Consider the following 23,866-nt stretch of genomic DNA (forward strand, 5'->3'; position numbering starts at 1 on the left):
CCCCAAAATTTTCGCTCTTTTCCAATTTTCTCTCTTTCGGTTTCTATTTGGTTAAAACTCAAAACCAAAAACTCACCGTCATATACAATCTCCTTCCATACCTCACAAGCAGCAGCTACTTCAAGGCTCCATTTGCAAGCCTCGTGGATAATTTCATTACCTTGTTCCACCTAAAGCTAACAATTTCATCTTTACAGCAACTTCAAACAACTTCCGCCAAAGCTAACAAATTCAGCAAGCTTCAATTTCACCGGTTTGTTTTTTTTTATTCAGAAAAGATGTTACTTTTTCTTTAATTAGTATATTAGGATGATGCATCTTTCTCATGAAATTTATTGGAGTTGCTGAGGGTTTGTTTATGATAGGGGGGTGTATTAAAAAATTGCTTTGTGAATATTTCATTGTTGTTGTGGGGTGAATTATTAAGTGATTGAGGAGTTTTAGTCAGTTCAATTTATTGAATTTGTAAGAAATGAATGACTAAAAAAAAAACAATTTCAAAGAACTATCATTCCGTTGATAAACAATTTGACTGGAGTTTCGCCTACTCTTCTTTTGAATAAGTCTGAACTTAGGTACAATTTCTTTGTAGTTATTTCAATTATTTATGGTACCTGCAACTCTATGAGCAAATTCATCTATTACATATGTTGGATATATCTGTTACTAGCTTTGAGCCTAGAGTGAAATATCATTTTTGTAGTATTGCAATCAGTACTTGTTGTATCTTGTAGCATTTAGTATGTAGTTGTTTATTTTTGTAGAAGATTGTATGGTACTTGTATGTTGTAGAGATATAAATTGGTATCATAACCCTTTTTTTTTTCCCATTCTTATAATGGGTTGCGTCAAAACTCTAACTTTTTAAAATGGTTGTTTTGTATATACACTATTACAACTAGTTTTGATCAAATTTTAGTTAGTTTGCATCTCCTAAAGGTTTGTGTTTTTTTTTCTTTGTTTAAAAAGACTTCTTTGTTTTAAGAAATGAAACACATATCATTATCGTTATTATTGATATTGATATGTTATTGTTACTACGAATTAATATTGTATAACGTTGTGTCTTTTTATTGCTTTATCAAAAAATTTGAGTAAATTATTGTTGTTAAAATTGTGAGTTTTCACCATTCGTTTTACTGAGTAATGGAAGTTTTTTAATCCTTTAATTGGATGCATTTCTTGGTGAAGATGTTGGTTTGTCGTGTTGAGGGTGTTGTCCATCAATTCTAACTATTTTTTTTTATAAATTATATTTTTTCAACATGGTGAGGGTGTTGGTTTGTCGAAAATGTTATTCGTGTGGTGGTTGTCTAATGTAGGGGCTAAACTACGAATTTAGAGTGAGGGGGAGGGAGGGGGCATAAACATAGTAAAAAAATTTAGTTGCATATCGACTCATGAAATTTTTGATTATATGGCTTTCACTACCACTACCACAAGTTTAATTTAATTAGTATGTTCTTGGTGATGTAATATTACTCGTTTGTGCGTGTGTGTTGCAAGTCATATTAGTTAGTATGACACTTTATTTGATATGCAAGTGGCATTTGTACTGATTTTTTTTTGTTGTAAAAGATGTCTACGAAAGTGCCAAGCAAGGCATGGATGAAGGCACCGACGTTATCTACAGAATACATTGAAGGTGCTCGTTCATTCATTAAATTTACCCAAAATAGTTTGGGGAAAAAAATTGACTGGTACTGCTGTCCTTGTGTTGACTGTGGTAACCAAGAGAAGAGATCAGTTGAAGATATTTTTTACCATTTGATTCGTAAGGGTATAACAAGCTCTTACACAACATGGGTTCAACATGGAGAGCGTTCTTCCAGAAAAAATGTCAATGCTAGTGTTACTAGTGCCTTAACTTGTGTTGGTAATGAAGAGATGCTTCCAAGAATGGTAGAGATGGTGAACGATACATTTGGGCATAGTCAACCTAATAACTTGGACGCATGTCTGGATGAGGTGGATGAGAATCAAGATAAAGATGATGCTCCTGATGGTGATATTTTACTAGATGATATTCAAATCAATATACATAAGGATGTTCGGTACAAGAAATTGATGGAAGATGCATTACAACCCTTGTATCCTTCGTGTGAAGGTGAACATTCAAAGTTGTCAGCAACAATTGAGCTATTGGGGATGAAGTCTAGACATCGGTGGTCCAATAATAGTTTCGCACAGTTACTGGGATTCTTAAAGAGGATTCTACCGGATAATAGTACATTGGCTGTTAAAATGGATAATGCTAAAAGTATGATAAAGGCATTGCGTATGAAGTGTGAGGTTATCCGTGCATGTCCAAATGATTGTATTTTATACTGGGGGAAGGATAATGAAATAGAGTTAGTTGTCCCATATGTGGTGTGAGCAGATGGAAGCTAGCTGATGAATCCAAGCCAAGGGCTAAACCTTTGCCAATGAAGAAGCTAAGATATTTTCCTTTAACAGAAAGGTTGCAGAAGATGTATAGTGTGTCGTGGCTTGTTGAGAATATGACATGGCATGCAAAATCAGTTCCAAACCAAAGTCATATGCGGCACCCAGTAGATTCTTCTTGTTGGAAGTCTGTTAATTATCGGTGGAGCAGTTTTCATTGCTGAGCCACGTAATGTTCGATTAGGACTTGCAACAGATGGATTTAATCCATTTGGTAACAACAATAGCATTCATAGTTGTTGGCCTGTAATGATTGTCCCGTATAATCTTCCTCCATCTTTGTGCATGCGCAAAGAGTTTGTAATGTTAACACTATTGATTCCAAGTAATCAAGGAGGTGAAATTGATGTTTATTTGCTGCCACTTATTGAAGATTTCAGAAACTTGTGGTCCAAGGGGGCTGAAACTTATGATTCTTGCAGTATGAAAACTTTTAACATGAGAGCAATTTTATGGTGGACTATTCACGATCTTCCAGCATATGGTCATATTTCAGGACGTAGAATAGCAGAAAGGTACGCTTGCCCAGTTTGTAGTGAAGGGATAGAGTCGAAATGGTTAACAAATGGGAAGAAATTTTCTTACATGGGGTGTAGGAAATTTCTGAAAAACAAAAACCATCCTTTCAGAACACAGAAATCCCAATTTAATAGGAAGGAAAAACATGGAGAGCATCCTCGCCGTTTGGTTGGTTCAATAGTGAAACAGAAAATGAGCGAAATTCCTTATGTATACGGTAAGGTGAATGGTAAAAAGAGGAAGAGGGGTTCAAACGAGGTTAAGTTGACTGGTTGGTTGAAGGATTCCATCTTCTTTAAACTGGATTACTGGGAGGTATTTATTACCCATTCTTTTCAATATTCTATGTAATAGCATTGTAATTTATTATTGACCAAATCCATAAACTTCTTCTTGCTGCCACCATATCCTTGAACTTCTTCCTGTTTTTAGGCTTTTTCTTGTTGCCGGTACCATCCTTAGACTTCTTGCTGCCACTAAAAAAAGAAAATATCACCTTCCCTTTGGATTTTCTGGTAGTACCTCCATATCCATTTCCTTATTGTTGGCCTCACCCATTGGCAGTTGATCAGACTTGTAGGTCTTTAGGGTAGCAATGCCAAGTCTCTGTCTTTAGGCCTCACCCTTCTTGTTTCTGTATTATGCTCTTTTGATATTAAAGTAAATGGTTGCAGCAAGACTAGTTGACCAGTCTTTTATCTCAAGCATGTCCTGCTACTAGTTACTAGTATTGTAATTATATTTTGCATATACTAATACTCTTCTCACATTTACTACATCATCTTCCTATTCCACATAATGTAGACGTGATGCACGTTGAAAACAATGTTGCAGATAATCTCTTCTCTTTAATCATGAACACTAGTAAGTTGAAGGATGGTATGGCAGCACATAAAGATCTGAAGGCTATGAAGATCAAAAAGAAGTTGTGGCCTGTGAAAATTAATGGGAGGTTATCGTATGCTAAGGCTCCTTATTGTCTTTCCCGTTCTGAGAGGTCCTTGATTTGTAGAACTTTGCACCAATTGAAGGTTCCAATCGGATATAGTGCAAATTGGAAACATAATGTGAACTTGGATGATTTTCAATTGAAGAGTCTAAAGTCACATGATTATCACATCCTGTTACAGCACCTATTGCCAGTATTGTTGATGTATGTGTTCAAGAAACATAAGCCGTTGCATGCAGCTATTCGACAATTTTCTTTGTTCTTTAATGTCTTGTGTTCGAAGGTTATTTGTCGTGCTGAACTTGAAAAAATGGGACAACGTGTTGTGGAGTCACTATGTGTGTTTGAAAAGTATTTCCCACCATCTTTTTTTGTGTCCATGACACACCTTGTTTTGCATTTGGCGGAAGAGGCTCAAATTTGCAGACCAGTTAGATATCGTTGGATGTATCCATTTGAAAGGTCAGTGTTACTTCTGAAACTAATTATGTTATTCATTAGTTTTTTGTGTATATTTACATTGATTAATTACACACCACAGGATGATGAAAACATACAAATCGTACATAGGGAACCCAAAATTTCCAGAAGGGTGTATTGCTGAACAATACCTTATGGATGAAGCAATGAAATACTGCATGGAATATATCCCGTCAAGCAAAAGAGAAATACATAAGCAAGAAGAAAAGGCTGCCTTGGATGATAAAACTGAGTGTGGCTACCCTATTGATAAAAAAGGGAAGGACTACTTGCTTCCGAGTTTTCAATACCGGCAAGCACGCAAATGGGTTTTGAGAAAGTCAAGTAAAAATGTTGAGTGGGAAAGGTAAAATTAGATACCGCCTGCATTCAGTTTCATTTATTATGTCTCTCTACATTTTTAATAATAAATGTACATTGTTTATAATTACAGGAAGTACGAGACATACCTCCAAAGCTTCAAATCTAGGAGTAAAAGTCGTAGGGTCATTGCATCATCAGAAAAGGAGATGGAGTATATTCCTTGACTAAGGAAACAACTTGAGAAAGAAAAAGAGTCTAAATTCAAGATGCTTGCTGATGGGCCATCCTTTATTGCAAAGTCATAAAATTCCTACGCAATAAATGGATATGTTTTTTGTACGTATGATTCAGAAGCAAACTCAACAACCCAAAATAGTGGTGGTGTCTCAATGAAGGCTTTTACTAATTTCAGAGCAAGTGCCAAAGACAAAAATTTAGTGGAAGATGAAGCCACTTATTATGGAATCATTAGGTAGATACTTGAGCTAGATTACCATAAGTTTAAACAAGTAGTGTTCTTTTATGATTGGGTGCATATTGAAGATAAAAGAAATGAATGTGTCGTTGATCCATATACAAATCTGGTATATGTTAATTTGAGAAGGTACCAAAGAAATACGAATGAGGATGATGAACCATTCATTCTTGCTTCTGAAGCCGCTCAAGTTTTCTATGGCAAAGATCTTAGTAGATATAATTGGCATGTCGTCTTGCATGCTCCTAAGAGATTGAACCATGATGTGGATGTTTATGAAGACCCCTTAGTCTTTGAAGCAATGGCAAACTCAGATGGTTTAGCATCTGCTTTAATGGGTGATATTGATGGTGTTGAAGTTTAGTGGATAGTAAAGCGAAATCATATTAGTGCACACAGTTGTAACTCTTTTTTGCCGTGTGTCTGCTGATTTGGATATTGCATTTTTTTTTTAATTATTTTGTGTCTGCTGATTTTGCGTGTCTGCTGATTTGGTGTGACACTTATATATTGCATTTTATTTCTATTTTGCGTAAGTCAAGCTTTTTGAATATATCTAATCTTGAATGGTATGATGTTCTTGTTTGAAATCAGTTTGCATTTGGTGAATTCATTACTTACATTATGTCTAGAATTTGGTGAACTCATTATTTAGATTTGAATCAGTTATGTCGCAAACCGGATCTGATCAACCTAGTGACTATCAACTTGACTCTGAACCTAGTGACTCCGAAGAAATCGAGGAACAACATGAAAGTGAGGACCAACATACAGATGACTTAATGATATTGATTTTTTACATAAATGTTTAGTTGTTATTGCTTTTGCTTTGTTGTGTAATCTAATATATCGAAATCTTTATGTCCAAAAAAGCAAGTTCGGTTCAATTATAATGGGCTACCTGTTGGTCCTGGTTCTACTCAATTTGTCACCTTTATAGGCAAAATGGCTAGAATGCATTGTGCACCTCCTTACGCTGACTGCCCTACTGTGCTAGATGATATCAAGAAACACGGTTTTAAGAGAGTAACAGTAAGTACATTATACTCTTTTTTTTTTTTTAATGTTTTTCCCCTCTAAGTACATTTCTAAACACATTCTTCTTTGTGTTGAATGCATCTACTGCCAAGGAATCAGTTTATTCTATAATTTCCTTGCTGCCATGTCTCAATGCCATGCCCATACCATGTGCCACTGCTCACAGTTCAACTGACGAGCCATTGTTGGTTTCTATAACCTCACCTGTGTCGTTGCGTAGTGCTGCAGCCCATCTCCCCAATGATCCTTATAATTGTGAAACACATAACGTCTCATGAGTTAAATTTTCTTAACTTTTTGGTTAGTTGGTTATGGCTTCATAGTGAACTTGGTATCTGTCCTGAAAATTGGTTATTTGAGAGATCAATAAATGTCAAGTTCTGAAACTTGCCTACAAAATCTAGTATAAAGCCTAATAACAGGTTGTAACTAATATCAAAAGACTGCAAATAATGGAAGTTGCCAAAGATAGTTGGAATTCGACCTGTAAGGGAGTTTCTGGCTAAGTTTAGCTGGAGGAGATTGTGTAGGTTCCCTAAACTTGAAGGAATATATCCTTTCAAATGGTTACCACCTAATGAGAGGGTCTTAAGTGAAGCCAACTGACCTAGACTTGAAGGTATGGATCCTTCAAGAATCTTGTCCTCAAGGACAAGTTGAGTGAGGTGGACTAGTTTTGACAAAGTCTCATGAATGCTTCCTCCAATTTGTTTCATTCCACTTATGACTAGGGGCCCTTCACTTTCTTGGGATGACTCAGGTCTCGTAAGCATGTTAAGGTTTACTTCCTTGACTAAAATGGTAGACTCTCAAGAGTTGCCTCTGCACCTGGTGCTATTGTAAGAACCCCTTTCTATTGGAGCTCCTTCTTCATGTATAAAATCCATTTAGGGAACTGAACAACTAGAATGATTAGCATAGAGACCTCAAAAGAGAATGCTGCGATGTTCCAGTTGATATACTTGATCTTGGATGGGAGCAATGGATACATTATGTTGTCAGTTTTTTTAATGGTCAAAGAGGCATATTCCCGCTGTGAAGCAAAGACACTTGAAAATGCTTGGAAGACTATAAAGCGCTTGAAGTCATATTCCCATAGAATGTATCCACCTTACCCACTGCCTCTTGTAATTCTAAGTGTCGGCTCACTGTTGAAAATTCGAAGTGTTGGTCTTAGCATTTAGTCTTAGCAATTTGTAATACCACCTGAAAATTCTAAGTGTTTCTATTTGTTTTTGCCTAATTTCAAGAGTTTAGTCCTCTCTTTTGTTAACAAGTTTTAAGCTATTTTTATCTTTTCTTGTTTTATATTGAAGGATGTTTATGATCTTTCACCTACTCGCCGAGTTGGTGTTTTGGTAAAAGCCAACATATCTTGGAAAAATTGGAAACACAGACTTCGCAAGGTTTATGATCGATATTCAACCAATTCTGAGTGTATGGAAAACATACCAAAGTGTACAAAAAAAGAAGATTGGGAAAGCTTTATAGAAATTTGCTCGACTGATGAAGAGAAAATTAAGTGAGAAAATGGCAAATTATCTAGGGAGCACATGAAGTTGCCACACACATCTGGTAGGCTTGGATGTGCTAGAATCGAAGAGGAACTGGTATTTTCTATTGTTACTAACTTCGTGGATTTACCGGAATATTGTTATATGCTTAAGAGTTTGTTTTCTTTTTAGATTAATGAAAGCCCAGATGGTACGGTCACAAGAACGCATGTGTTTGTGGCTACACATACAAGTAAGGACGGATCATGTCCTTTTCTTAAATTGAGACCAAGTCTGGTAATTGGAATTCTTATTCTTTTATTGTTCTTTAACTTTAGCTCTTAATTTCATGGTGGAAAAATTTGTGTATATGACTATAAATTTTGTTTCTAGGATGAAATCAAGCGGCTTGTGAGCCTTGACCCCTACTTGGGAGAGAAAGATTTGGATAATGATCCTGTGGCGAAGGTATATATATTTAGATAATGGTCATGTTAGAGCAGGCATCTATCTAGTATACTCTAAAACTTTTCAGTTGATGTATGTGTTAAATGTCGTTCTTTGTTGAATGTAATCATTTTGTCTTATGGTTAGGTCATTGGTCGTGATGGCAAGGGTCGCGTTCGAGGACTAGGAACTGGTGTTACAAAGACTGTTGTACATGCCTCTGCTCCTCACATCAAAATTGTTGAAGAAGAAAATAAAAAACATGAAATTACAGATGAAAATGTCAAACTAGTGATGCAACGTCTTGATGAAGAGACGAGGGCATGTAAAATTCTTGAGGAAAAGTTAGAGGGTTATGCACCGGAGTTTGAAAATACTTCTCCACAGGTAATGATCAGCTAACTTAGTGCAACATTTCTTTATACATGTAGTAATATATATCGTGCTAGTTTATTGCGAATGGTTGCTGCCTATCCACCCAACATCCATTCTCATTACTGCCTACAATAGGTTTAATTCTATTGGTTCCCTGCTGCAGTGAGATTGGTTTCTTCACATCCTTGTTCGAGACATCCTTTTCCTCATCCTTGTTTATAATCGCTGCTGGATTCTTTGCTGGTGTGCGGGTGGGTAAATTCTTGCCCATCTCTCTCTCTGACGTTCTATCATTTTCTTCTATAATTGGGCCTGTGTTACTTCCATCCTCCTTTTGCTCATTGGAATGAGAGCACCCTTCCACTTGAATAACTCAAGCCCTGCAACTGTGTTTCTTGTTTGGCATTTCCCATCCATCACTCTCCTTAATATTGTTAACTTCCACCAGTTCTTGAGTGTCTACCATTACTTCTTTAAGTTTCATCCTCTCCTATGATTTTGCCTTGCCTTCTTCTTCCTTCTCAACTTGTGTCTTTTGTAACCACACTTTGTTCGACTCAACTCGGCCGAATTGCTTTTTCTTATGACAACTTTGGTCAATATGACCAAATACTTCACATTCTAGGCAGCGCGTTGGTTTCCAGCTAGTTATATTCAAAAGCTACTTTATAAGCCCTTCTTTGATCTAGTATAACTGGTATAGCTTCAGGGTATGTGCACTTGGCATCAATTTCTACACACACTCATGCGTAGGCTATTTTAGACATATTCTCAGTTAGTCTATCAGTGAAAATAGGCACTCCTACTACACTGCAAACTTGGCTAAAACCCTCTTTATTCCATATCTCCATTGGCAACCCTTTCACGACCACCCATATAGGAATGGTCCGAAGCTGTGTGTCCAGCAGCTTCTACTTCAGCACTGCCTTTATCTTCCTTGAGTACCTGTGGTGTGGCCACTTGAGTTTGCACTCCCTGGTTAGTCAGGTTCGAAACCTTATTGAGTTCTTGCGTTACTCCGGGAAGGTTCACCTCATTCCCGATAGTTATCGGAATCATTCCCTTGGCGGCAGCAGCGCAACCTTACTTGACCGCTATAACTTCCTCGACTTCTGATGAACCTGATGCTTTCTTCTCACCCGATGAACCTAATGTTGCTAGTTTCAGGTTCTGCTCGTCCCCGATTACGATCGTCTGAGTCATTTCTTTTGCAGCAGTAGAACAACCTTGTTGAACAGTTAAAACTTCTGAATCTACTGCCTTCAGAGCTTCTTCCACTTCTGAAGAATCTACTACCTTCTGCTCACCCGCCTTATCTTCATAATTTAAGACAAAATCCAAGGCCTCCTCCTTGATCAAGTACTGAATCAAGTTGCATTGTTGAATCAAGTACTGAAAAAATAACAAAATAACATAGTGACAGAGAATTGCCCTCTCTGACTTTACTAGTTTCTTTAAATTTTGCTTGTCTTTCAACTAGGAGTACTACTTTAAACTAATTTTGCATTACCAGTTTCTTTAATTTTTTTTAGTAAACTACTAGAGTCCTAGTTTCTTACTGTGATGCAAGGCCGAAAGTTTTGGGATTTGAAGATATTTTGGACCCTTCCAAAACCGATATATATCGGAAAAATCGAAAAATCGGATTGATATATCGTTTTTGCCCATTTTGGTGATAATATTCAAAAAAATTGAAAAATCGGAATATATTGAAAATATATATCGGGATATATCGGTCAACATTTAACAAAATCGGTCAAAAGTCAAACTGTCCAACCAAGTCAAACGATATATATCGAATATATCGGAATATATTGCCGATATATATATCTTTATATCAGTTTTACCGATATATATCGGTTTAAAATTAATTTAATTTTCGGAACCGATATTTCAAATGTTTCAAAGTCGGTAGGTTGAAAAAACGATAAATATCGGCAAAAAATCGATTTTTCGACCGATATTTTCGGCCCTGCTGTGATGCATCATGCATGAACAATTGTGCTTTCTTATAGGCTCACTTTGTTGGATACTTGGCTACCTAAACCAGTGCAACCTCTCTGTATATTCATAACCTTTACCCTGGGATTTTTTTTTATCTCAACTGTTTTAGTTATGATGAGCAAAGCTTGCAGAGCCTACTTCTCTCATTGTCTGTTCTGCAGCATTTTGTAGTTTAAATGTTTCCTATCACAGTAGGCTTTAAAGCTAGTTTAATATGTTTCTGATTATAGGTGGTGTTTGTCGGAAAATGATCTAACACGCAAAGACTAGTGAAAAGAGATTAAAATGTACCAAAAGTGACTATAAGAGAGCTTAAAGGCTCGAGCAAACGATAAATTTCTGATTATCAACCGAAACTTAGCGTGAGCTCTCAGTACTGCTAGTTCTTGAAAACCTAGCGTTGTTAGTATAAAAATAGTAAATATCACCGTGAATTGCCCTCTCAGACTTGACACTAGACTCCATAATCATCTTGTCATGACACTCTGTGAATTAGTTTGCATGAATTAACCTTCGTGTTATCAACACGACGGTCTTTACAGCTCAACTATATTACCTTAGTGCAATTTGTTTTAGATTGACTCGAGATCAATATATCGTAGAAGCTATGATATTGAAGCCCACTTCATTAAAGTAGTCAAACAATTTTTTGAAAATCCTACTATTTCTTTAAGTTCACATGTCCCTTGAAATAGCACTTAGAGATATCTTCTTTAGATTCTCATGGTAGTGGATTCAGTAGTAATATACTCGTTTTTTGAAAATCAATGAAGGTCCGACTAAGTTCTATTAGGTAGGCCACATTATTATCTTAGATAGCAAGTAGTGAATGATTTAGGGACCAACTTCATCAATTTGGGGCATACTCCTACTTTTGGGCATCTTCAGTTTTCATTTTAATTTATACCTTAGGTGGTAGTTAGTCGTTTAGTTTTCTAGTAAGTTATTTCTCCTCTGAAGAACTAAACTTATGGTCAAGGAATTGGAAAACTGTCTAATACACAAAGGACTAGGCCTTAGTCATAGAGAGATTGGATTTCACTTAATCATTTTATGGTTTGATTGTGAAAACATACATTAAGAAACTTTGCACTTCAATGGTTTAAATATACTCACTGCTTGCTGCTTTGCATTGAAGTAAGAGTCCGCTGCTCATGTGGCGATTTGGTTGTCCTTTTAAAGCTTTCGTTAGGTAGTTCTTGATTCTGGGAAGGATCTCATCATATTGGTGGTCACCTTTGGTTGTCTATCCTGGTTAGGGAAGATTTTGAGCAGGATAGTCAACAACATTTGTGGATTTTTTACTATAGCACAAGTATTTGGAAGGCCTTTTTAATTGAGTTGGCACCTAGGGAAAAAAAGAGAATAATGGAGTTGGACAGCATTGAATTTGAGATCTGTCCATTTTTTCGATGTTACCTTATTCTATAGATATTTGCATAGATACTGCTCCTCCACTTGTGCACATAGGCTAACCCTTTGTGCGTATCCAACACCTGCGTCTTTACCTGTGTAACTGTTAGGTTTCAATAGAATGACAGAACACAGCAGCCAATACACTGGAGAAATTCTTTTTTCGGTTACGATTTTTTTTTTTTTTTTTTTTTTTAAAGAAAGTTTAAGATTACACTCTGACGTTGACTTGAGCAAGAGGCTTTTTTAAAGAAGTATCTAGGTAGTTGTGAAAGGTATAAAAAATATGAGCAAGAGGCTTTCTTAAGTTCACGGAAGAAACTGAGGCACCATTAAGAGAAGAGAACTAGGCTAAAAAAGGTCGTCAGAAATGTGCACCATCTGAGAGTTGCATCTTTCTAGAGTAAAATGGTTGAAATTATTCATGTGGCAGATCTGAAATACTCTGTGGCTGAATTGCTTCACGAGTAATGGTGAGCATGATTGAGCAGATTCACCTCAGAAGGTTCACTTACTACTTTACTCGTAATATTCCTATGCAAAGAAACAGAAACACTGGACAGAGGCAGAAACACCCCCCCCCCCCCTCCTGATGAAATTAAGAACTCTAAGTTAGCCCACGTAAACACCACTTAAAATACATGGAAACTTCGTGAAAGGTCAAGTCTTGGAAGTTGGTTTCAAACTAAAGCGTTGATACCAAGTGAGTTCCTAACATTATTTCTGAAGTTCAACCAACTCTGTTTTCATTGTTCTTGATGCTACAAAGATATTTACTAGGCTGACGAGAGTAGGCATGTAAACTGCTAAAAATTGCTAATGTTTCTACTTTATGATAACAGTTTAAGTATTAGTTAGTTAAACTTCTATCCTATATTTAACCATTGCAATGTTAGTTGGAATAGCACTGCTGCAACTTCTGAAGTAGTGTGGGGCCAGCAGCAGTAATATTACATGCGTTTTTACCTGTAAAAAATTCATTACTCAAAAATATGCCAAACACCTAAAGACCATACTTTCTTTCTACTAGATTGCTACCTAAAAAATCATTTGAAATCAAATAAGTTAGATACCTGTGCCAAGTGTTAAAACCAGAAGTTCTTGTGCAGGACTGCTTGATATCTCAAAACACAATTTATCCACCAAGTCTACATGAGCAATGTACAGGAGATGACAATTTAACATGTTGCATGAAACGGCAGATAATATCTTCTTAATACTTGTTTTCAATAATTATAATAATTAATATTTGTCAGATGGATTTGTACTTCTATAAGAGGTTATGAGGCAGTTTGCCGGGAAATAGTACTCGATAAACAAAGACCGGTCAGAGCATCCGTTCGGTAGAGAGAGAATGAATGTTGCTCTAACCAACTGAGCTAATAGGCCAATTTAAATTGATTATTTAAATTTAAATATTGTTGTGCTTTCATTGAGTTGAACTTGTATATCGTGTATTCATTTATAATTGTGATGTTGTAATGTAGGTAAGAAGACAATCACGTGTTTTTGATGAAGTGTCACATGTTCAACAATCCGCACGATGCCTTTTAAAGAACTTTAGGAAAAAAACCGTTGCACTTGGAACCGTGTCTAATGACGTACCATCACATAACAATTGATGATATCTTTGATTACACAACTGAGTTATATGTTGGGGAAGGAACATTTGGCGACATTTCAATTGGAGATACAATCACATGGCCCATGCCTTTTGTGGAGCCAATTTGATGTGAGTTGGTGAACTTTTTTTTGTGCATTTTAATAGTTTCGACTCTTTTGTACAACCTAGTTGGTTTTGCATACACATGAAGATGTATGGTTGTATATGGAGTATACTAAAGCTCATGTAATGTACTTTGCTACAATATTTTGGTGTTTTGATGAAAGAATCTATTGTATTTTGGTAGAATGTTGATTTGAATTGGATAGTTTAATTTTTATGAAATTTAGATTATAAGAATTTCTTTTAAAAAAAACATTAATGCTCAGAAAAACAACGAATATAGACCGTCAAGAAAATTTATGTATACAAAAAATTGACATAGCAAACCGTCAATAATTTTCAAATTTGCATCCCAAATTTCATTAAAATCGGACAAATTTGACTAGTGAAATAGCAAACTTTGACGGTTATGGACCGTCAACAATTCTATTTATTATTGATGTTGACCACCCGTCAAATAAATTTAAAGTTATTGACGGTAACTAACCGTCAAGAAAAAAAAAATGACCATGAATTTTTTGAAGGGCCTTGAGACCGGCGATGTCAGTCAAAAACAGTGTTTTTTGACAAGGTCTACCCGTAAAAAAAAGTCTTATTTTCACCTAGTGATATGGGAGAATATATATGGTGGCAAAAATATATATCAATTAAGGAATGATTTGATATAATAAAATCAAGGGAATAAATAGTTAATGTAAATGAGGATATTTCATGAGCTGAAAATGGTAAGAAAATATTGGGGTAGTTGCAATTATCCTTTGAAGATTTCTTTCCATTCTTGATAACACAATTTATTCCATGAGCTCTCACTTATTGATTGTTGTTTATCGAAAAAAAAAAAAAAAAAAAAAAAAAGAAAAACTTATTGATTGTTTAAATGATCATCTTTAGCTCATGGGCTCAAGCTTTGATTGGGCTTTGACCAACATCTTTATTTCCTACAAAAAATATTATAAAAATATTAAACCAAATTAATAAAATAGCCACATTAAATTGTATCCTACACGGATAGAGCCACATTCACTGTAGCCACATTCTTAACATACAAATGAATTAAGGCCACATATTATATAGTACTAGGGTATGCCCATGCCTGCGGCCCACGAGACCTCGACACACCTGCGGCGCTACCCCGACAACTCGTCGCGCCTTCGGCGCAAGGCCACCCCAATTGCCCATTATCTATAAGCCCAATTGGGCCAGCCAATTATGCAGTACCATTTCAAATTTGGAGGCCTAACAGTTTATAAGCCCAGCCGCAATTGTTGACTTTTGGATAGATCTCATGGTATTGATTGCGCTTAACAAATTTGTACAAATCCTCCAAACACTTGGATCTACCAAATCATATTTTTGTGAGAATGATTACCTACCATTGGATAGGGCCTTTTGGACCCCACACTTCCCTATTTTGTTAGATAGAAGATAAGCTTACACTTCAACTATACATCAAGGTTTTAAAGCTCGCACAAGGGGTATTTTCTAGCTCTCTTAAAATTCTACGTGATTAACTCCTATTAATACGGGAATTTCTCTCCGATTGAAAAGAGAAATTCTAGCACATCTAATTAAAACGGGAATCCTACTACTATTATAATGGAAATTCCTTATTATAATGGGAATTCCATATAGAATAAATCTAACACTTCTAATTAAAAAGATATCCCTCCCCCAATTAAAAAAAGGGTTTTTCAAACTTAATTAAAATCATTAGTTGAAAAATTAAAACAGGTTTTTAAGACTTGATTAAAATAATTTGTTAGGAAATTAAAATAGGTTAGCGACGAAAACAAGAATCACGATTTGTTAAAAAAAATTATATATGTATAGTTATAATTGTTGAACAAGTTTTTAAAAGAGGAGTCTGGTTTTGCTGTCCTAAAATACTTTGTCCTAGCTGTCTAGACTCAGTGTGTACCGTCAGTTTGCATTGAAATACACACGGACATTTGTGTGTAAATCTCGAGGCATTATATAAGCGGTTATTATCTATTTTGGATAGCTGGACAACAAACTTTGGGGCAGCATAACTTAGTTCATTTATTTATGTAAAATCTTTTTCTTGAAGAGTACTATTTGAAATTAATAAAGGGAAGAAAATAGGAATTAAATATTTTGGAAAATTTATAAACATTATCCAAAAATCGAAATCTACTGTGGACGTTGAAAATAAAGATAAAGGAAAATATACTATTAGGGATAGATGGGACATCAAATGCAAAGGCACGGCTATGAAAATGGATAGGTCGGGAATTAAAACAGTTATGAAGTGGCTGGTTTTAGGGGATCCCGACTCTTAAAAAAACCCACAAATATCTGTTTGCGCGTTTATATGCAAGTGTAATCGTTCATATAAAGAAAGTATGGGCTGCAAACCATCTCGAGCTTTGCGCCAAGTGACAACTTTAGTCTCTGAGAAATCCATTTTGTGAGGTTTTGCATTTTATTTTGGAAAATAAGTTTGCAAAGATGGTGAAGAGGATAAGTAGGTCCTTTAACTTTGTTCTTGTTCATATAGTGTTTTTATTTTTGGTAACTCATATACTTAAGTTTGATGGTAGCTCATTTTACAAAACTTCACCATATCTCCAAAGATGCTACTTTTTCTAAAGTTTGTATTTTTCACACTCAATATAGTTGAAAATTGTATAGTTTGGGTTTAGGAGTGTTTTGTATAAGGATGAATGTGTTTTGGTCTGCAGCAGATTAATATATGGTGCACAATGGTATGGCTTTGTTCAAATCCGCCCAAGCATAGAAATGTCATCTTTGTTTTGGTGACAATAGTTAAGGTTATTGCATAAAGTTTGTGTTTTTATTTATTTTTATCATGAAAGAGGTCGTCTAGTCTACTTTGGTGTTGGAGTGTTTAAAAAGGATTGAACTTAAAACCAGAAAAGTGAAAAATATAATTTTATTCATTAACAAACACAGAGAACTAGTGTAGTATTTATACATGAGGTTAGGTGAGTTAGTTAAACTAACTAACTTCTGTTACAAACTATAAGGTTGTTACAGGATTCTGTTATATTGTTACAACTGACTCTGCAGAGTTGTCAATTATTGGGTAGAGCAGTCTCTTCATCTAGAACGTTTGAGATGTTTCCTCTATTACTGTTTTGCATAATACATAATATGTACGAAACTATAAATAGATGTTTTTTGTTGTTAACTACTTCTAGAGGTATTGACGGACTGTAGTTGGTCTTGGCTCTAAGTAGAAGATGTACTAATCGGATGATATGTTCTTTTTGGTTTGATTTGAGAAAAAGAAAATAGTAGTTTTTTGTGGATTTTCTGGTGGTTATTAGTTTTGAGAAAATTTGTGCAGTAGAGGAATTGAGTGATGGTAAATCTTAATTTGTTGAGATTAACCCATTTATTTCGAAAAAAAACACACTATAGCTTGCATCTTTATTAGTATATGTATCAGGATAGAGGCCGTTTGTTGTTTTTGGTTTTTCATAAAGCTATTTCTTTGCTAGTTCTTTATTTTTCATGTCTCTTATAAACAATGACCTTGTACTATCTGTTGCTTTATATAAGAAAATCCCAAATTCAGAAAAAGGCAAAGTTGAACCAAACGAGTCGTACAATATATATGACGCTATTAACTCTCTGAAGAGGGAGTTAAGCATTATACTGGCTGAGGTCAGAGATATTAAAAGTACATTCGCACCAGCTATATGTGAAGTAGTGGAAGATGTTGATGCGCTTTCTATTGCTCTGAATAGATTGAAGAAGATGTTAGGTGATAAAATCGAGAATACCCGAAGAAGAGGAAGCGTTGTGGAGGATCCAATAGATATAGCAGATCTACTGCCTTCTTACAATGAAGAAGATCTTCATACACTACCTTTAAAGAAAGGCAAGGTTCTATTCTCTTCTCTAGTAACCCCTAAAGAGAATAAGGTAACTTCAACAACTAGAATATAGAAGCATACCCTTCAATTAGCGTATAAGCTACAATTAGTGTATAATTTGGGTTGCATTGTAGTTTGTAGTTAGCCGTGACATTGAAGACATGCCATATACAGATATAGATTCAAAATGGCTAAAATCTCACTGGCTACTAACAACTAACGAAGAAAAAGTCTTCCACTGGATATTTTCAGCTACTGCCAAACCCAGGTAAACGGTCACATTGAATTGCCTACATATTATTTAGTTACCTCATCCACCAATTAATGTTATTCTTTCTTGTCACAGGGATTTCTTTGCAAACTTTCCTACGTGGCACGAGTCCCGATCTACCTTTAAATGTTTGTTAGGAACTAGTGAAGTGTCGTTGTACGTATGTTACTATCATCGTGGTGTTTTATTTCATACATTTAGTATGTTTACCAAATATAAGGCGTTACTAATATGTTATTTGTTTTAGCTTGGGTTTCTTTGGTGTGCCTATCTGAATGCACACCAAAAGCGCAGGTTTATGAATAAGGACTACTATTATTCGGCCCTCATGAACACAAATATGAAAGTATTCAGCTGAATCTTTTATGTTTCAAACCATAAGTTAAATTATGAGACTGTGAATCAATAACTAGGAGGATTTCAAACAGACATTCTATGCATCCATCATTGTTTAGGAGTTCCAATTATATTTTGTAGGAATGGAGCACTGACCCATTGAAGCTTGCTACTGCCACAAAAGCAATGAATTTAGATTTAGACATAAGACAATATCGGAGAGTAAGTTGATTTTGTTATGAATCATACGTTCTATAACGTAGGTTGGATTTGAACGATGTGAACTAATTCGATTATTATTGTGCAGTGGTACATACCAATATTGAAAGATCATCATTGGTGGTTATATGTTATTGAGCCGAAAAATTGCACCGTACTTGTGATGGATTCTCTGTCAATATCAGCTAATAATATCTCTGGTGGTTTTGAGTTTACCACCAAACTGGTTAGATTAATGCTAATGCCAAACTAATTATTGTGTGGCTCATTTTGCAAAATTTTGTATGTTATGTAGCTTAATGTCAGACGAATGATACATATTACATATTATCGTTTTGACATGATTCAATTATATCGTATACAACATTAGGTCACAAGGAGGATATATAAAATGTAGTCTCCATCATTTGGAAACTTGAATGTTTCTGGTACACTCCACTAGAATGCTACATGAAATGTATCATCCTACAAGTCAGTGAACATGTTAACTATTTACACTTTATGCTTATGCTTTATTTTTTGTTTGCTTAAGTGTTGTATATGCATTCTTTGTTGCGTGCTCTTGGTGATGTGGATGCCAAAGCTTCTCCAGTCACAGATTGGGCAATTACACAATGGGAAGTTCCACGACAGGCCAATAGGTAAAATGTTTAGTTTCATATTTATTAGAATTTTACCATCTAGAGTGACTAAAATGAATTTCTCTATGTAGGTATGACTGCGGGGTGTTCACCTTTAAGTTCATGGAGTTATGGGATGGGCAACATCTGAACTACAACTTCACCCAGCTAGACATTCCATACTTCCGACATCAAATGGTAGTTTTAATGGTGATGTCCGAATATAATCAATCAAAACCAGATTTGAACCATATTTGAATGAGATTTGTCCGAATATATTTTGAGAGTTTAAAATATAGTTTTATGCAGTTGAAGTGATCTATGATATTACTATTTCGAATGCACCGTGACTTTCGTTTTGTAAGTGTTAGTGAATCACAATACATACAATGAATGTAGATTTTGGAATGAATGTATTATTACTGTTGTTGATACAATCAAATTAACAATTTAAAATGATGGTGCAAATGTATATTTTGTGGTATCATTAGCTGTTTTAGTTGTTTATTAGTCCCATTTAGATTTTAGAATGTGGGGACAAGAGTGATGATCCATTTTGTCTATGTTGCTGAAGATGTCAATTTTGTTAAGGATAATTTCATTACTCATTAGGATTTATGTGACTTAATGAAGTTAGAATTTATTTTGGATGTGGTACTTCTTGTTGTTATGTTCTCTCTCAAAGCAACCCTAGAAAAGTTTTGGTCTGCCAAAGTAAGGATGATACATACAATGTATCATACAGGTGTCTGGATGATACATACTATATAGCATCCTGTGTAGCACCATTCTCACTTGGTTCTCACCATTCTTACTGGAAGTTCAAAGTATGGATGATACATACAATGTATCATACAGGTGTCTGGATGATACATACTATATAGCATCCTGTTGAGCACCATTCTCACTTGGTTCTCACCATTCTTACTGGAAGTTCAAAGTATAGATGATACATACAATGTATCATACAATTGTCTGGATGATACATACTATATATATAGCGTCCTGTTGAGCACCATTCTCACTTAGTTCTCACCATTCTTACTGGAAGTTTAAAGTATGGATGATACATACAATGTATCATACAATTGTCTAAATGATACATACTATATAACATCCTGTTGAGCAACTAAGGATGTTATATACATACATACATACTATATACCAATGTGGCTCATACCAATATACCAATATTTATCGTAACTCGGTCTCTCATCTATGCGCCAGAAACTCTCATCTCTTTATTCTATCGGCTTTCAGATGATAACAAGTCTTCTCTTTAAAAAGGTAACAGGTCTTCTCTTTTAGGCAAGAAAAATAATACATTGTATTTAATGTAAAAAATTGCAAAGTATCATAAAGAAAAGTCATATCTAACTCTCTATGTATCATCCTAACTTTTTTTTTTGAATAGTTAGGGGTTAGGCAAACCCCAACCTGTATTAAAAGAGCAACTTAATCTCTTTGGTACATCATACCCCTAGCATCATCGTCCACTATTACATTTAACTCATACTCAAGAGGAGGAATGCTATAAAAGGTGCTTAGACTCTCAGAAGGACTAAACATATCCATTACAGTACTTGCCTTAGCCAGCCAGTCAGCTACTTTATTTCTCTCCCTATACACGTGGGAGACTACAACAGACTCAAACTTCCTCATGTTCATTATGTTCACAACAATCAGGTATAAACAATACCAAGGACATATCTCCACCTTGTTGATCACTTGAACTACCCTCAAGGAATCAATTTCAACCATGATGTTCTTACAGTTCATGTATTGAGCTGCCAATAGCCCAGCTTCAATTCCTTTTAGCTCCTGGACTATAACCGATCTTAGATTAGAGTGTCCCATGTAGATGAGTAATGGTACCCCTTCATGGTCCGTTAGTACTCCACCACATCCGACTCCTTCAGCATTTACTGCCCCATTTGTGTTTATCTTTATCGTGCCAAGAGGTGGTTTCGCCCATTCCCCTTGTACTGGGGTTTTCTGTTTCAGCAAGAGGTCTATACCGATACTGTTTGTGATCTTCCTGGTTTCAGGTGAGTCTTCTGCTTCCTTTATCACTCTCTGAAGATAATTTCTCATACTTTCAATTATGTCTCTAGAGAGAGTGTCAGCAGAGTGTATTTTGTTCGTTCCAGATTCCGTAGACTGTGGCACAGACAAAGGTTCTGACTATCTCACTAGACACCGAGCTTTTTCGACTAATCTGCATTATACGTTGCCATTCTAGAGTAGATTCACATACAGTTGCTTGTAACCCCAGTCGCTACTTTACTGCTGCCCACACTTTGCGAGAATACTCATAGTTGAAATAAAGGTGTTTCGAATTTTTGGGATGTGCCTCACAGAAACAACACCTTGAGGAGGTGAGAATCCTCCTGTGTATCAACCTGTCTTGTGTGGCTAGGCACCCTGCAAATAGTTGCCAGGTTATGAACGAGTGCTTTGGAACCGTGTATTTACCCCAAACCAACTTGTACCAATTCACCTTCTCTCTTACCTTCTTTATAGCCATATATGCAGATTTAGTAGTAAACTTACCATTGCTGGAAGGTGTCCACACAACTAGATCTTTCCCTATGTTGGGGTTGATTCTCATCTGCAAGATGTTCACTTTCAGTTCACCATCTGGTAACTGTGCTACTAGCTCATTCCATATGCCATTGGTAATCAATACACTGACTTTGGCATCATCAGGTATATCCTGCAGCATGTTTCGAGTTTGGTTGTTGTGGATCTGCAGTTTTGAGGACATCCAAGGATCATGCCACAATCTAGTCTCCTCTCCATCTGCTATCAAACATCGAATGAATTTTCTGGAAGTCTTTCGATGCTTAAGAATGCATCTCCTGGCCCAAGAACAGTCTTGTGGTATCTTCATGGTCCAAAAGTGCTTACTCCTTATGTGATATTCCCAAGTCCACTTTGTCCATAAAGGTTCATCTTTACTCACCACTTTGAAGACTAGCCCACAATATGCAGCTTTGTTCCACACTCTCGGGTCCATAATGCTTAACCCCCCTTCTGACTTGTGTAATCTCAGTTTTGCATGACTGGCTTTATGCATTTTAGCTTGCATGGAAACTCCAGCTCAAAAAAATTGGTTGCATAGCTTGGCCACCTTATCAAGTACCCCCATAGGCAAGATGAAGGTCTTAGCCCAATAAATGTGGAAAGAAGAAAGGATGGATTGTATAAGCTGCAATCTTCCTGCATATGATAAAGCTCTATTTTTCCAATTAGAAATTCTGACAGTGATCCTTTCAATCAAGAAAAAATTATTGATTTGGGTACCGAACTATAGTGGATTTTACAAAATGGGTACTGTATTATTTTTTTTGCAAAATAAGGTACCGTATTTTTCAAATATTGTTAAAATAGGTACCGTCTATATATACTGTGATGTATGTATACATATTTGATGATTTGGCGTACATAATGCGTACACATGGCCAACTCAGTCTCCATATAAGCAGGCATACACGAAGCACTTGAGTCTCATTTAAAATTTCTAATCGCGAAATCAAACACCCACGCTCTCTCTCACACGCGTTATCTTCGGGATTTCTCAAAGTCCATGTTCATCTCCCTCCAAAATCCCGACCCCAAAATCCCTAACTTCACAAACCCTCGTCTGAAGAAATTCAGCTGTTCTTGTGGAAATTCTTGTTGAAAGAAAACCTAGTTTAACTATCTAAACAAGTAAGTTATATTATTATTAATTTTCTTTGTGTTTCATTTCAATATTTGTATAGAATATGGCCTATAATGATATATTATAATTGGTGGTTCTTTATTTGTATAGGGTTGATATAATAATGTTTGTTTTTTATATTATTTGAAATCATTTTTATATCCTTTTCAATGGAAACTAATCATGAGAGTATGATGATAGAATTCCACCATTTCGGGGGATTTAAAACCTCACCAATGCTAAATTACAGTGGTATAATAGAGTATGTCACAGAGTTGGACTTTGATCAGATTTCTTATTTTGAACTTTTGGGGATAGTGAAGAATGATTTGAATATACATAATTTATCAAACATGTATTGGGCACCTCAAGGTAGATTTTTGCAAAATAATATCCACCAAATCCTTAGTGACAAAGAGACAATTGAGATGGTTGAGTATGCCAGGAGAACAGGCGTAGTTGAGGTGTATATTGAACACAATGAAGCTGTGTCCCAATGCCCTATTATAGAAGAGGATGTGAGTAGTGATGAATCTGATAAGTCTGATGTTGCTAATTTAGATCATATAAGTGATGTGGATGAAGAATTGCTTGAAGTAAGAACACAACAGTTGGTTAGTATGAAGAAGAAGAAGAAGAAGTCAAAAGGTATGGAGGATGTGAATGACAATTTGGATGGCAATGTGAATGTTGAGGATGTTCCAACTGATGGAGGTGGTCCAAGTATTGAGGGGTTAGCACCAATGGTGGATGGAAATGAAACTGATTATGTCAGTAGTGATGATCATGATAGTCCTGAGGTTAGTAGTGAAGAGGATGAGATGAGGCCTAGGTTAGCAGCTAGAAATAGGAACAAGTTCCCAATATTTAATACCAAGACTGAGATAAAGAAGATTCAGTTTGAAGTTGGGATGAGGTTTGGTCATAGAAATGAACTGAAAGGTGTTTTGAAAGATTATGTTGTTGCTACTGGGTGCCCAGTTAAGTGGTCTATCAACAAAGCAAGTAGGATGCAAGTAGGATGCAAGCAAGATGCTATCCAGAAGGTGGTGAATGTCCTTGGAGACTGTGGGCTAGTCCTATGCAGAATGAAGAAAGTTTCCAAATCAAGACACTTGTTAATGTGCATAAATGTTCAAGGAACTTGAACAGTAGGCTTGCTAACTCTCAGTGGTTGGCTAAAG

General features: G+C 35.8%; 1 protein-coding gene and 1 long non-coding RNA gene across 2 annotated transcripts; both read left to right on the forward strand.

Moving 5' to 3' along the window:
* The first annotated feature begins 1,578 nt into the window (after positions 1-1,578).
* On the forward strand, positions 1,579-3,315 carry LOC147524258 (uncharacterized). Its single transcript, XM_086574095.1, has 3 exons — positions 1,579-2,285; positions 2,381-2,478; positions 2,597-3,315. The coding sequence occupies exons 1-3, from the start codon at positions 1,579-1,581 to the stop codon at positions 3,313-3,315; spliced, it is 1,524 nt and encodes a 507-aa protein (XP_086430221.1).
* A 5,007-nt stretch (positions 3,316-8,322) lies between these two features.
* LOC147524259 (uncharacterized) lies at positions 8,323-13,830 on the forward strand. The gene is made up of 2 exons (XR_015196917.1): positions 8,323-8,536; positions 13,429-13,830. It is a non-coding gene; the product is annotated as an uncharacterized LOC147524259 (long non-coding RNA).
* The last annotated feature ends 10,036 nt before the right edge of the window (positions 13,831-23,866 follow it).

This window comes from Coptis chinensis, chromosome 1, assembly GCF_015680905.1.
Source record: "Coptis chinensis isolate HL-2020 chromosome 1, ASM1568090v1, whole genome shotgun sequence".
Lineage (NCBI taxonomy): Eukaryota > Viridiplantae > Streptophyta > Magnoliopsida > Ranunculales > Ranunculaceae > Coptis > Coptis chinensis.